The sequence below is a fragment of the Rutilus rutilus genome (genome assembly GCF_951802725.1).
Source record: "Rutilus rutilus genome assembly, chromosome: 17".
Classification (NCBI taxonomy): domain Eukaryota; kingdom Metazoa; phylum Chordata; class Actinopteri; order Cypriniformes; family Leuciscidae; genus Rutilus; species Rutilus rutilus.
This window is the reverse complement of record NC_140230.1, coordinates 685,001-700,031: the sequence shown is the minus strand read 5'-3', so window position 1 is coordinate 700,031 and position 15,031 is coordinate 685,001. Positions and strand designations below refer to the sequence as shown.

Genomic DNA, 15,031 nt, shown 5'->3' with positions numbered 1-15,031 from the left:
GAATAATTAGATTATGAAAAAATCTATGTAATTAATTCTTTACACTGGCAACAAGGTAGCATAATGTCATGAACAGAACCACTTTTTAGTTAACATTAATGGTTGGCCATTGAGCATTTTCGAAGAGGCAACCGTTTGTTAGATAGTTAGCTAGGCAGCAACTTCAGATGCACTTCAGGGTTTGCAACAACATTAGGTAACCTACACTTCGTAGCTTTAAGAGATAACAACATAAAGACATTTTTTAGAGAACGTACCCGAGTGAAAATGCAGAGAACACACTCTCATTGACTGGGGGGTGAGATCGAAAGTAAGGTCCTTTCTTCTTATTGCAGCCAACCAAGCAATCCGGCGTCTCCTCGTCAGGTCAGAGACTTGCTCTCCCTGATGCTGTGTCCATTTCGGTAACCTAAAAAACTGTATTCCATTGTTCCTATGTTTTCCATGTGTATCGTGTGAGGTACTGGAGCAGTTTTTAATGCAGCAGTGACTTCCAGGCATTGTAAAAGAGTGCGGAATTGCGAGAACCTCCTCTGCTACCGAGTTAACAACACACGTAAACAATCATGTTTTGCCGCCGGAATCCTGCCAACATGGCGGAGAGGGTGAGGATCCCGCGAGATCCCGTGAGATCCCGTGAGATCCCGTTATATCGAGGGGAGGGGCTCTGTACCATGACGACAACTCCTCACTCTCAATACACTTTTTTTTTTTTTGCCATCAACCTGCCAGTTGTCCTGATCGGGAATAGTGGTTATGTTATTCTTACTTATCTATATCTAAGGCTTTCTTATTGATATGTATTTATTGTATTGTTATAGTGTATTTATTGTTTTCTCTTAACCATCAGCCTGCTAGGGACTGCAGATGAAAATTAGCCTGTATGGCTAAATCTGGCACATTTACATGTTGGACTTTGTACTTATGTTGATTAATGTGCGTAGTCCCTTTTAAATAAAGAAATAATAAAAAATAAAAAAAGCTAGCTAGATAGCTGTATTCTTTACGTTTGACTCGTGTGCAATCATTTTCTTCCAGATACGATAATTTTGAGCTTCTAGTACGATACTTGGACATTTCCAATCTGGCAACACTGACACACACACACACACACACACACACACACACACACACACACACACACACACACACACACAGGACAGGAGAGCACATGGCAGACAAACACACAAGTGCACGGAGCAATGGATGTCAGGACCCCGACATCGAAACTGAACAAGACACATAAGAGACCAACGCTCACACACACACTCACACTCACACTCTCACACACACACACACACACACACACACACACACACACACACACACACACACACACACACAGTGTCCCATATAAACATTCACCATTTAGCAAGAACTATATCTCTGCATTAGAACATCGTATAGAGATGGGCGTTGGCTCTTTTGACTCATGTTAGCAAACAGGACTTCCAACATGCTACACATGCTAGCAGCGAACAGCTACATGCTAATAATGACTAAGTGTTAAAACATGTTAATAACATGATAAGAAGTCCATAGTAACCATCTGTGACAACTACAAACCACCTAGCATCACCTTAGCAACCACTCAGAACACCCTAGCAACCGAGTGCTGAGTTTTGCCACTGCAAGTACCACTCACATTTTCTTCAGGAAATGTACATTCTAGTTGGATAATATGAGTGTATTGAAATATTTGACATCCTACCACCAATGATAACCTGCTAGATTATGAGTTTTGTGAGGGAGGGCCTTTGAGCTCGTTGATGAAAGCAGACGGTTTATGATTACTAGGCTACTAGTGATTTTTAAGTTGAAATTGTGTATAATGCATAACAGTGACTGTGAAATGTTTGTATGTTAGGTATGGGAGTGACGTGTTGAGTTTTGATATTTGGACTCATTTGATTGCTGGTTTTGTGGTAAACCGTGTCCAGCAGTTTCAGGCCATCTTCCATTCAGGTTTTAACTGGCCACCAACAGAAGGCAACATACCAGTAGAGATCCACAGGGAGCATTAGAGTTACCATTAAAACCAATGCAATTCCCACTATAGCCATTAAAACCATTACAAACTCTATGAGGGTTTCTATTGTTTTTCAGCAGCTGTGCGTAGTTTAATATGCAATTGGTTAATACAGTCAGTATGTCATTATTGCAAAACAAACTCACACAAGGGGATTAGAACCAAAGCAATAAATATGTGGACATGAAATACTGATTTGAGTTTAAAGTACCCTATTCTAATCTGTATGTCATTTTAAAGCCTTTGCTAAGAAAGAAAAAAACATTGTAGCAACAAGGCAAGGGGCCCTTTACACAGACTGTGATGACGCATTTAGTGAAGCTTTTCATATGTTCAAAGAATTAAAATACATTTATAATGCTAAACTTTTTATTATATTACCCTGGCAGTCCAAAAAAAGAAAAAAAAAAAAGAAAGAGCAACCGCTGCTGAGAGGAAGTGACAGCAAGTTTCACATCTCTCTCTCTTCTGACTGCTGTAATTAGGGATGCAGTGATGAACGTAAACAAAGAAACACATGTACATTATATTGGCTCTGTGCGTTCAGCCTTAAAGTGACAGCAGCCTAATAAACATAAGCAGAGTTTTCTGCTGTCAATCAAGCTACAAAAGACTAAGTAATCACTCACTGCTATTGACTGAATAACATTTGTAACTTTATAGCAGTTTTTACTGTAGTATCAAAATTGGGATATTTCACTGATATCTATTTGAACCACTGACCAAATCCTCAGTCCTGCTGGCGCTGCTTTAAATATGTGCTGTGCTATTAAATAAAAGATCAAATATGATACAATGAACAGTGAAAGTAACATAAGCTCATACAATACATTTTAGCTGGCTTAATTTAAGTATGAAAATAACTGAAGGAAATATATACTTGCTAAACAAATTAAGCAAACAAATATGATTCTTTTGGTTTCTCTCTCCAATATATATTTAAAAATTACAAATGCAGTGAAAATACAGGTATCTGTATCGTCAAGTACCAAAAATGAATTTATGGGTACTAGTGCAAAATACCCGTGCAAAATCAGTTCTTGTGTGTGTTTTTAGTAATTGTTGGTTTGGTGTGATTGAATGCTCATTGTTACAATTACACAGCAAAAGTTCAGTGACATTTTTATTTGTGCATGGTAGAAAGCACACAGTGAACTCCGAGAAAACGCTATTTTTGAGCAAACAGTTTGTGAATAGGCAACTACAAATGATGCACATGAAAGAGACTGTGAACGCATTGAATAGGATATGTTTAGTTTGTGAATAGCATAGGCTACTATTACACAGTAGCGATTAACGTTAAGCGCACCAGAATGAAATATAATATTCAGAAGTAAACAGCACAGCTGACATATAGATTCAGTTAACATCCACAAATGAATAAGCACGTCGCGATTCAGGGAGCAGTGCAAAGTGCCCGTGCAAAATCAGTTTTTGTGAGCTGATCGCCGTCAAAAAAGTTCAGGAGATATTTCTTAGCGACGGCTGATTTCAACAGTTTCAATATGATAGCATTTTGAAGAAAAAAGTGTCATAAATTTATTGCATTTTTGGGGAAAAATAATCAGTTTTTATAATAAATCTTTGAAAATCCAAATCTGGATTTGAATTTTTTATGATATTATAACCTAAAGATGCTATGTGAAAGTTTGAAACAGAAAATAGTGGTTTTCATCTTGCCACTTTCTTGGTAAAGAAAACACATTTTTACTCAAATTAAAGCTGCCGTCGGCAACATTTTTTTGGTCATATTCAGTGAAATCGACACTATAATCCGACAGAACAACATAAATAAGGAGGTTTTAGAAAAAAACCTGAGCTTCTAAATCCACCTGGAGCGTGTTATTTGTTTTGCAAAAATCCACCGCTCCCGTCCCATCGGGTCCAATCAGCGCAGGGAGGTGTGAGATCTGACTGTCAATCACTGTTCGTGCACACGCCACAGATCCCCCCTCCCTCGCGCAGGCGCGCACATTACAATATCACATGCACACGACATGCCTAAAGTTCGCCTGAAGATTGTACGAAGCGTGATGGCGGAGAGAAAATCTACTAACAAGCTTCCAATTCCTCGGTTATTGCTATCTATGGATAGATTAGCCAGGGCAGCCTACCTCCGAGTCCATGGTGTTGATCGATGCTGAAGAGACGCGCGCGTTCACAGAAAATCAGGTACACACGCACTGACGATGGGCGGGTGCTCGTTGGTAGTGGGGGAGGGGCATGAGAGTTGTAAACATTAAAAATTTTGGCTAAATCCACTCAATCTGCCAGACTTGCCGACTGCAGCTTTAATCAAAATGGATTTATCACGTTTTGGAACCAAACTATAATATTCAGAAGTAAACTGTAGCTGACAGATTGTCAGAATGTTTATTTTTAAACCACAACCTTCTCGGGGCTTCTTTGACCGATACAACTCTCTGTTTATTTTTAAACCACAACCTTTTAAAAATGATATATTTAACGATATCTTTTGCATTTCTCATCCAAACAACGTCAAACTTGGCACTGCACTTACTCGTGCCCGTGGCAAGACACCTGTCGAATTTGAAATCCATCGGACCAACGGTTCGAGAGATATGTGGTTAACACACACACACACACACAGACAGACAGACAGACAGACGTTTCTGTAATTTATAGATAGATTGGACTGGCTCTGGAGAAAGTGGCATGTGTCGACGTGTTCACACTGGGCTCGATTGCCCCCCCGCTGGCTTGTGTTCACATTATTATCTGGATCCGGACTGTGGAGCGTTTGCGTCGTCGGAGCAGAAACTTTTTATTCTGATTCTGATTCTGAACCTTCACCCAACTTCTGTACGTCCAGCTGGTGCAAACGCTGTTTTCTGTACTTTTCTCAACATTAAGAGTTGCAGCTTTGTCACATTAAGCACAAATGTGCTGAGATGTTTTATTAACAGTGCTCATGTACCTGAAACAGACAAATGTGCCAGCAAAATGCTCAGTTATTTATTTAGAGTTCACAAGCAATCAATCTCTCAAAAGGACACCTGTAAACGGAAGTATATTCAGAGGTTCACTTAAACACCTCCTATACCAAAGAAAATATCAAAGTCATAAATATACATTTTCCACAGTTTTATTTCCTGGCCTTTACTGACGCTGTCTTGAGTTTCTTAAGATGACAGTCCTGAATCAGAATGGGTGTTTCACCACTACAATCAAACATACGTAAAGGAAAACAGAAGGTGGTTAACAAGGCTTTCATTAGTAATCTAAACATCTGCACACATTGAACTGAATTAGCCTTTAGTAGAAGGATATATTGCATTTGTACACACAAAATAAGAGTGGATTTCATAGCTATGTGCCTGTTGCATATAGAATCAAAAAAGAAAAATCCCAAAAAGCGTTGTGATGGGAAGAGACCCTGAGTGACTGTCTTCAGCTGGAGAGAAACTTCACTCCTGACTCACTTCGGAGTAAACAACGGTCTCCTTGACGGTCAATGTGGAGTTGTCCAGCTGAGTGACTGTCTTCAGCTGGAGAGAAACTTCACTCCTGACTCACTTCAGAGTAAACGACGGTCTCCTTGACGGTCAATGTGGAGTTGTCCAGCTGAGTGACTGTCTTCAGCTGGAGAGACACTTCACTCCTGACTCACTTCAGAGTAAACAACGGTCTCCTTGACGGTCAGAGTGGAGTCGTCCAGCTGAGTGACTGTCTTTCAGCTGGAGAGACACTTCACTCCTGACTCACTTCGGAGTAAACTACGGTCTCCTCTCCGGACGGCTCCTCCACATGCAGCGTGGAGTCGTCCAGCTGAGTGACGATGTAGTGCGTGCCCTCGTCGTTGACGATCACCTGCGTGAGCCCCTCCTTCATCATCAGCTGACTGGCTGCAAACTGCAGCACCTCCTGCATCTGCTCAGACGTGTGCTGATTGGCCGAGCTCATCACCTGATCCGGTTGCTCCTCGTACACCTGAGCCGGAGGCGTCTGAGCGTCGCTCTTCTGATCGGAGGTGATCTCTGTAGCGCCGCCCTGCTGGCCCATCTCCGTCACAGCGCAGAGCAGCGCGTCCAGAGCCGAGGAGGACTCACACACCCCGCGCTCCACCTCCTCCTGCTCTCGAGCCTCTCCGGACGACTCCACCAGCACGTATCGAGTCTGGTCCCGGGAGGCGATCAGCTGCCCGTCCTCAGTGAGGTGCAGCACCTCCGCCAGCTGGCTGGACATGGCCAGGGTCTGTAGCGTGGCGGCGGCCGACTCCTCCAGGGCCTGATCGATGGCCACCTCTCCCCCGCCGTAGCCCTGGATGATGATAACCTGCTGGAGCGCCTCGGACCCCAGCTCAGGCTCATCCGGGGCGAACGCCGCCTCCGCCTGCACGAACGACGCACCCTGACCCTTCAGACGGCACTCGAACGACTTCGACACGATTCCTGACACAGACACAGGAGAGAGCAGAAACACACACAATAAGTGGACCGTTTCATGAGCTCAACACGAGCGCAACACGGACCTAATGCTACGTCTACATTAATCCGGATACATTTGAAAACGGCGATTTCGTTAAAAAACGCTCTCCATCCACACTAGCGTTTTCAGGCGTTTTCCGGCGTTTCAGTGTGGATGAGAAACTTTTGGATAATGCCTGAAAACGCTAAATTCACCTTTACTGCGCATGCGTAAAACCTCACAAAAACTCTACTGTACACTACATCTACTGTACTCTACCTCTACTGTACACTACTGTACTCTACCTCTACGTACTCTACCTCTACTGTACACTACATCTACTGTACTCTACCTCTACATACTCTACCTCTACAGTACACTACTGTGCACTACATCTACTGTACTCTACTGCACACTACATCGTCTGTACTCTACCTCCACTGTACTCTACGGTACACTACTGTACTCTACCTCTACTGTACATGACTGTACTCTACCTCTACTGAACTCTACCTCTACTGTACTCTACTGTACACTACCTCTACTGTACTCTACTGTACACTAATGTACTCTACCTCTACTGTACACTACTGTGCTCTACATCTACTGTACACTACTGTGCTCTACCTCCACTGTAGTCTACTGTACTCTACCTCTACTGTACACTACTGTACTCTACCTCCACTGTACACTGCATCTACTGTACACTATTGTACTCTACCTCTACTGTACTCTACCTCCACTGTACACTGCATCTACTGTACACTATTGTACTCTACCTCTACTGTACTCTACTTCTACTTTACTCCACCTCTACTGTACACTGCATCTACTGTACTCTACCTCTACTGTACACTACTGTACTCTCTCTACTGTACTCCACCTCTACTGTACACTACTGTACTCTACCTCTACTGTACTCTACCTCTACTGTACACTGCATCTGCTGTACTCTACCTCGACTGTACTCTACCTCTGCTGTACACTGCATCTACTGTACTCTACCTATACTGTACTCTACCTCTCTCTACCTCTACTGTACACTGCATCTACTGTACTCAACCTCTACTGTACACTATACTCTACCTCTACTGTACTCTACCTCTACTGTACACTGCATCTACTGTACACTATTGTACTCTACCTCTACTGTACACTACATCTACTGTACTCTACCTCTACTGTACCTCTACAGTACTCTACCTCTACTGTACACTACATCTACGGTACACTACTATACTCTACATCTACTGTACTGTACCTCTACTGCACACTACTATACTCTACCTCTACTGTACTCTACCTCCATCTCCACTGTACTCTACCTCCACTGTACTCTACCTCCCTCCACCTCCACTGTACTCTACCTCCACTGTACTCTACCTCTACTGTACCTCTAGTGTAGTCTACCTCTACTGTACTCTACCTCCACTGTACTCTACCTCCCTCCACCTCCACTGTACTCTACCTCCACCTCCACTGTACTCTACTGTACTCTACCTCCACTGTACTGTATTCTACCTCCACTGTACTCTACCTCCACTGTACTGTACTACTGTACTCTACCTCCACTGTACTGTACTCTACCTCCACTGTACTGTATTCTACCTCCACTGTACTCTACCTCCACCTCCACTGTACTCTACCTCCACCTCCACTGTACTCTACCTCCACCTCCACTGTACTCAGGGCTCGACATTAAGCCTTTTCATGTGCTTGTCCTTTGGACAAGTAAATCTGTCATTCACTTGTCCGAGTAAAAAAGGTTTTTTTTGAGTGTGTGTGTGTGTGTGTGTGTGTGTGTGTGTGCTGTAAATATAATTTATTCTGAAGAAATATTCTCATCTGTGTTCAATCAGCTCTGATATATTTAAATCTGCATATTGTCATATCTGCACCTTTAAAGAGCATTTCCCCCCCTAATCTTATTAAATGTATGCTTCATCTTTCATTTTAAATTTTAAAATTTGATCAATAAATTAAATTAGAATAGCGTAATAGGATAATATAGGGCTGTTGTTACCATAGGTAGGGCTGATCAAATTAAATCATTTACACTGAAAATTTACAACTGCATTAAATAATGTTATGAGATTGTTTTAAATATTTTTTAATATACAAATATGAAACGTTGGAAAGAATGATACTTTTAAACATGAAAGTAAACCGCCAGTAGGAGGCGGCAGGCGACCGTCTTAATGAGCGAGTCATTGAGTCATTCATTCAAATGATTCGTTCAAACAACTGATTCATTCAAGAATGAGACAGATGTTTATGAATGGGACATTGAATCTTTGACTCAGCCAATTCGTTCAAAAAGCTGAATCATTCAGTAATGAAAACACAGTTGAGTGTTGCTGTGAGATGCGTTACGGTTTTGCTGTGATCTTTGTTTGGAACTATTTTTGCGGCTGAAACAGAACAAAAACAGTCAATATTGTGTCTAAAATGTAAGTGACTTAATTTGAACTGTTTATTGAACTGTTGTATGAAAGCAATGTCACATTTTCAGTCGTGATGGTATTCAGGAAAACGGCACTCGTCGTGTGAGGTTGCTAAACTGTATCATATGTTAAAAATATTAACATGCTCTATGCTCTATAACAGTACTCTACCTCCACTGCACTCTACCTCCACCTCCACTGTACTCTACCTCCACTGCACTCTACCTCCACTGCACTCTACCTCCACCTCCACTGTACTCTACCTCCACTGCACTCTACCTCCACTGCACTCTACCTCCACCTCCACTGCACTCTACCTCCACCTCCACTGTACTCTACCTCTACCTCCACTGTACTCTACCTCCACCTCCACTGTACTCTACCTCCACCTCCACTGTACTCTACCTCCACTGCACTCTACCTCTACCTCCACTGTACTCTACCTCCACCTCCACTGTACTCTACCTCCACCTCCACTGTACTCTACCTCCACTGTACTCTACCTCCACCTCCACTGTACTCTACCTCCACTGTACTCTACCTCTACCTCCACTGTACTCTACCTCCACTGCACTCTACCTCTACCTCAACTGTACTCTACCTCCACTGCACTCTACCTCTACCTCCACCTCCACTGTACTCTACCTCCACCTCCACTGTACTCTACCTCCACCTCCACTGTACTCTACCTCCACCTCCACTGTACTCTACCTCCACTGCACTCTACCTCTACCTCTACCTCCACTGTACTCTACCTCCACCTCCACTGTACTCTACCTCCACCTCCACTGTACTCTACCTACACCTCCACTGTACTCTACCTCTACCTCCACTGTACTCTACCTCCACCTCCACTGTACTCTACCTCCACCTCCACTGTACTCTACCTCCACCTCCACTGTACTCTACCTCTACCTCCACTGTACTCTACCTCCACCTCCACTGTACTCTACCTCCACCTCCACTGCACTCTACCTCCACCTCCACTGTACTCTACCTCCACCTCCACTGTACTCTACCTCCACCTCCACTGTACTCTACCTCCACTGCACTCTACCTCTACCTCTACCTCCACTGTACTCTACCTCCACCTCCACTGTACTCTACCTCCACTGCACTCTACCTCTACTGTACTCTACCTCCGCCTCCACTGTACTCTACCTCCACCTCCACTGTACTCTACCTCCACTGCACTCTACCTCTACCTCCACTGTACTCTACCTCCACTGCACTCTACCTCTACCTCCACCTCCACTGTACTCTACCTCCACCTCCACTGTACTCTACCTCCACTGCACTCTACCTCCACCTCCACTGTACTCTACCTCCACTGCACTCTACCTCCACCTCCACTGTACTCTACCTCCACTGCACTCTACCTCTACCTCCACTGTACTCTACCTCCACCTCCACTGTACTCTACCTCTACCTCCACCTCCACTGCACTCTACCTCTACCTCCACCTCCACTGTACTCTACCTCCACCTCCACTGTACTCTACCTCTACCTCCACCTCCACTGTACTCTACCTCTACCTCCACCTCCACTGCACTCTACCTCTACCTCCACCTCCACTGCACTCTACCTCCACCTCCACTGTACTCTACCTCCACTGCACTCTACCTCCACTGTACTCTACCTCCACCTCCACTGTACTCTACCTCCACCTCACTCTACCTCCACCTCCACTATACTCTACCTCCACCTCCACTGTACTCTACCTCCACCTCCACTGTACTCTACCTCCACTGCACTCTACCTCCACCTCCACCTCCACTGTACTCTACCTCCACTGCACTCTACCTCCACTGCACTCTACCTCTACCTCCACTGTACTCTACCTCTACCTCCACTGTACTCTACCTCCACTGTACTCTACCTCCACCTCCACTGCACTCTACCTCCACCTCCACTGTACTCTACCTCCACTGTACTCTACCTCCACCTCCACTGTACTCTACCTCCACTGCACTCTACCTCCACTGTACACTACTGTACACTACACATTGTACACTACTGTACTCTACCTCTACTGTACACTACTGTACTCTACTGTACACTGATGTACTTTACCTCTACTCTACCTCTTCTGTACTGTACATCTACTGTACACTGAATCTACTATACCTCTACTGTACACTACTGTGCTCTACCTCTACTGTACTCTACTGTATACTACATATATTGTACACTACTGTACTCTACCTCTACTGTACACTGATGTACTTTACCTCTACTCTACCTCTTCTGTACTGTACATCTACTGTACACTGAATCTACTATACCTCTACTCTACTCTACCTCTACTGTACTCTACTCTACTGTACACTACATATATTGTACACTACTGTACTCTACATCTACTGTACACTGATGTACTTTACCTCTACTCTACCTCTTCTGTACTGTACATCTACTGTACACTGAATCTACTATACCTCTACTCTACTGTACACTACTGTACTCTACCGGATGTACAGGAGTAAATATGCATTTCCTTCAGTCTGAGGCTTATTCATTTCACTTTTGGTGTAAACGGGCCTTATAACATTTGCCAAAAATATACCTTTTTTTTTATTGTTATTAAAAACAAAGAAGCAAGCCCAACCCAGGTGAGAAAAAGTAACACAAAAGTAATGTAATGCATTACTTTTCAAAGAAAGTAACTAAGTAACACAATTAGTTTTTTTGGGGGGAGTAACACAATATTGTAATGCATTACTTTTAAAAGCAACTTTCCCCAACACCGATAAAAAACAAACCTTAAACAGGACGTGGTGTCACAAGATATGACCCTAAACTGGACTGAAAGCAGATCTTCATTAGTGTTTGACTCCTTTACACACGAGTTCTCAGCGGCATCATATGAACACACATGAAGCGAGCGCGGTTATCCTGCACACGGCATTGCTCTGAACGTTTGGTAAGTTCAGTCGGAAAATATACGTCATAAAAGTTGTTTTATGTTTTGTATCTTTAGGTTCAGTGTTAAAAAATTTGCGGTAACATTTAACGGTAGCCATTGACTTCCATAGTAGGGCAAGTCTGGGCAAAAACTCATTTATAATAATATTTGAAATAAGAGGTGCAGATGTCAGTTTGGTTGAGCACTGCTGCATGTTTATATCAGTGCAGGTTATGAACAGCCACTGATGAAGTGTTAGCAGAGAATGAGGCAGACGAGCACCTGCATGCAGGTAAGCCAGGTCTGGGTTCTCCAGGTCCGGGTGCGTCTCCTTCAGGTGGTTCCTGAAGTCCATGGGGCCGTTGGTGGCGTAGCTGCACTTGGGACAGTTGTACATCTTCACTCCCTCATGCTTGCCTGTGTGCAAGATGTGCTTACGGATGTTCTCTGCGCAGTTCGATCTGACAATACAAACAACAACATGTTTACATTCACTAAACGCTGAACAGATGTCGTGTTTCCTTTCATATGGAGCAAAACATCAAGACTGCTATGGCTTATTGCATTGGTGGTGCTTTTTAAAGGGACAATTAACCCAAAAAAATACCATTCTGTCATCATTTACTCAATTCAAACCTGTATGCATATATTTTTTCTATAAAAGTCTGAAATAAATATGATTTCTTGAATGTTTCTGAGTCTCTTCTGCTCACGAAGGCTCATGTATTTGATCTCAGCTCCAGTACAAACAATGAAACATGAATGAGAGTGAGACAGGTGTGTATGCTGAGTGTGAGACAGGTGAAAATGATGAGAGTGAGACAAGTGTGCATGATGAGAGTGAGACAGGTAAAATGATGAGAGTGAGACAAGTGTGCATAATGAGAGTGAGACAAGTGTGCATGATGAGAGTGAGACAAGTGTGCATGATGCTGAGAGTGAGACAGGTGTGCATGCTGAGAGAGTGAGACGGGTGTATGCTGAGAATGAGACAGGTGAAAATGATGAGAGTGAAACAAGTATGCATGAGTGTGTGAGACAGGTGTGCATGATGAGAGTGAGACAGGTGTGCATGATGAGAGTGAGACAGGTGTGCATGCTGAGAGAGTGAGACAGGTGTGGATGCTGAGAGTGAGACAGGTGTGCATGCTGAGAGAGTGAGACAGGTGTGCATGCTGAGAGTGAGACAGGTGTGCATGCTGAGAGAGTGAGACAGGTGTGGATGCTGAGAGTGAGACAGGTGTGCATGCTGAGAGTGAGACAGGTGTGAATAATGAGAGTGGTGTGCATGATGAGAGTGAGACAGGTGCGCATGATGAGAGTGAGACAGGTGTGCATGCTGAGAGACTGAGACAGGTGTGTATGTTGAGAGTGAGACAGGTGTGCATGCTGAGAGTGAGACAGGTGTGCATGCTGAGAGAGTGAGACAGGTGTGCATGCTTAGAGTGAGACAGGTGTGCATGCTGAGAGAGTGAGACAGGTGTGGATGTTGAGAGAGTGAGACAGGTGTGGACGCTGAGAGTGAGACAGGTGTGCATGCTGAGAGAGTGAGACAGGTGTGGATGCTGAGAGAGTGAGACAGGTGTGGATGTTGAGAGTGAGACGTGTGAATGCTGAGAGTGAGACAGGTGTGGATGATAAGAGTGAGACAAGTGTGCATGCTGAGAGAGTGAGACAGGTGTGCATGCTTAGAGTGAGACAGGTGTGCATGCTGAGAGAGTGAGACAGGTGTGGATGTTGAGAGAGTGAGACAGGTGTGGACGCTGAGAGTGAGACAGGTGTGCATGCTGAGAGAGTGAGACAGGTGTGGATGCTGAGAGAGTGAGACAGGTGTGGATGTTGAGAGTGAGACGTGTGAATGCTGAGAGTGAGACAGGTGTGGATGATAAGAGTGAGACAAGTGTGCATGCTGAGAGAGTGAGACAGGTGTGCATGCTTAGAGTGAGACAGGTGTGCATGCTGAGAGAGTGAGACAGGTGTGCATGCTGAGAGAGTGAGACAGGTGTGGATGCTGAGAGAGTGAGACAGGTGTGGATGCTGAGAGTGAGACAGGTGTGCGTGCTGAAAGTGAGACAGGTGTGCATGCTGAGAGACTGAGACAGGTGTGTATGTTGAGAGTGAGACAGGTGTGCATGATGAGAGTGAGGCAGGTGTGCATGATGAGAGAGTGAGACAGGTGTGCATGCTGAGAAAGTGAGACAGGTGTGGATGCTGAGAGTGAGACGGTTGTGCATGCTGAGAGAGTGAGACAGGTGTGCATGCTGAGAGAGTGAGACAGGTGTGGATGCTGAGAGTGAGACAGGTGTGCATGCTGAGAGAGTGAGACAGGTGTGGATGCTGAGAGTGAGACAGGTGTGCATGCTGAGAGTGAGACAGGTGTGGATGCTGAGAGTGAGACAGGTGTGCATGCTGAGAGAGTGAGACAGGTGTGCATGATGAGAGTGAGACAGGTGTGTATGCTGAGAGAGACAGGTGTGCATGATGAGAGAGTGAGACAGGTGTGGATGCTGAGAGTGAGACAGGTGTGCATGCTGAGAGTGAGACAGGTGTGGATGCTGAGAGTGAGACAGGTGTGCATGCTGAGAGAGTGAGACAGGTGTGCATGATGAGAGTGAGACAGGTGTGTATGCTGAGAGAGACAGGTGTGCATGATGAGTGTGAGACAGGTGAGACAGGTGTGCATGCTGAGTGTGTGAGACAGGTGTGCATGATGCTGAGAGTGAGACAGGTGTGCATGCTGAGAGTGAGACAGGTGTACCTGTAGTCGCACCAGGGGCAGCGGTAGGGCTTCTCGCCTGTGTGCACACGCTTGTGCCGCGTCAGGTGAGACTGTGTGGTGGAGGCGAAGCTGCAAAGCTGACACTTGAAGGGCCGCTCACCTGCAGCAAACACAGCACTGATGATTCTACTGCTCTCGGTCCACAACACCTACATACCTTCAACTATGATAAATACTCAGACTTTCTCAAGCCAACATTTAAAGGTGCAGTGTGTACATTTGAGAGTAATGTGTACCTGTGTGCTGGAGAGAGTAATGTGTACCTGTGTGCTGGAGAGAGTAATGTGTACCTGTGTGTGTGTATCTGTGTGTGTGTGTGTGTGTGTGTGTGATGTGTACCTGTGTGCTGGCGCCGGTGTTTGGTCAGAGCATGACGGGTTCCTCCAGCAAACCCACAGAGATCACAGAGGAAAGACTTCTCTCCTGAAACACAGAGGAGCAGAGAC

At 44.7% G+C, this 15,031-nt stretch overlaps 1 protein-coding gene across 4 annotated transcripts in view; it reads right to left on the bottom strand.

Moving 5' to 3' along the window:
- Positions 1-4,983: 4,983 nt before the first annotated feature.
- The window catches only part of znf407 (zinc finger protein 407), a 23,431-nt gene continuing 13,383 nt past the window's right edge, over positions 4,984-15,031 (bottom strand). For 2 of the 4 annotated variants that reach the window (XR_014625032.1, XR_014625033.1), the window contains exons 6-10: positions 14,925-15,008; positions 14,565-14,685; positions 12,089-12,267; positions 5,650-6,441; positions 4,984-5,557 (exon numbers count right to left, since the gene is read on the bottom strand). Coding sequence is in view for 2 of the 4 variants with exons in the window: in XM_084385532.1 (XP_084241658.1) it covers positions 5,741-6,441; positions 12,089-12,267; positions 14,565-14,685; positions 14,925-15,008 (1,085 nt within the window). In the remaining 2 variants the exon portion in view is untranslated. Of the gene's footprint in view, positions 6,442-12,088; positions 12,268-14,564; positions 14,686-14,924; positions 15,009-15,031 lie in introns of all 4 variants that reach the window. The other 2 variants (XM_084385532.1, XM_084385533.1) reach the window with 1 other exon arrangement.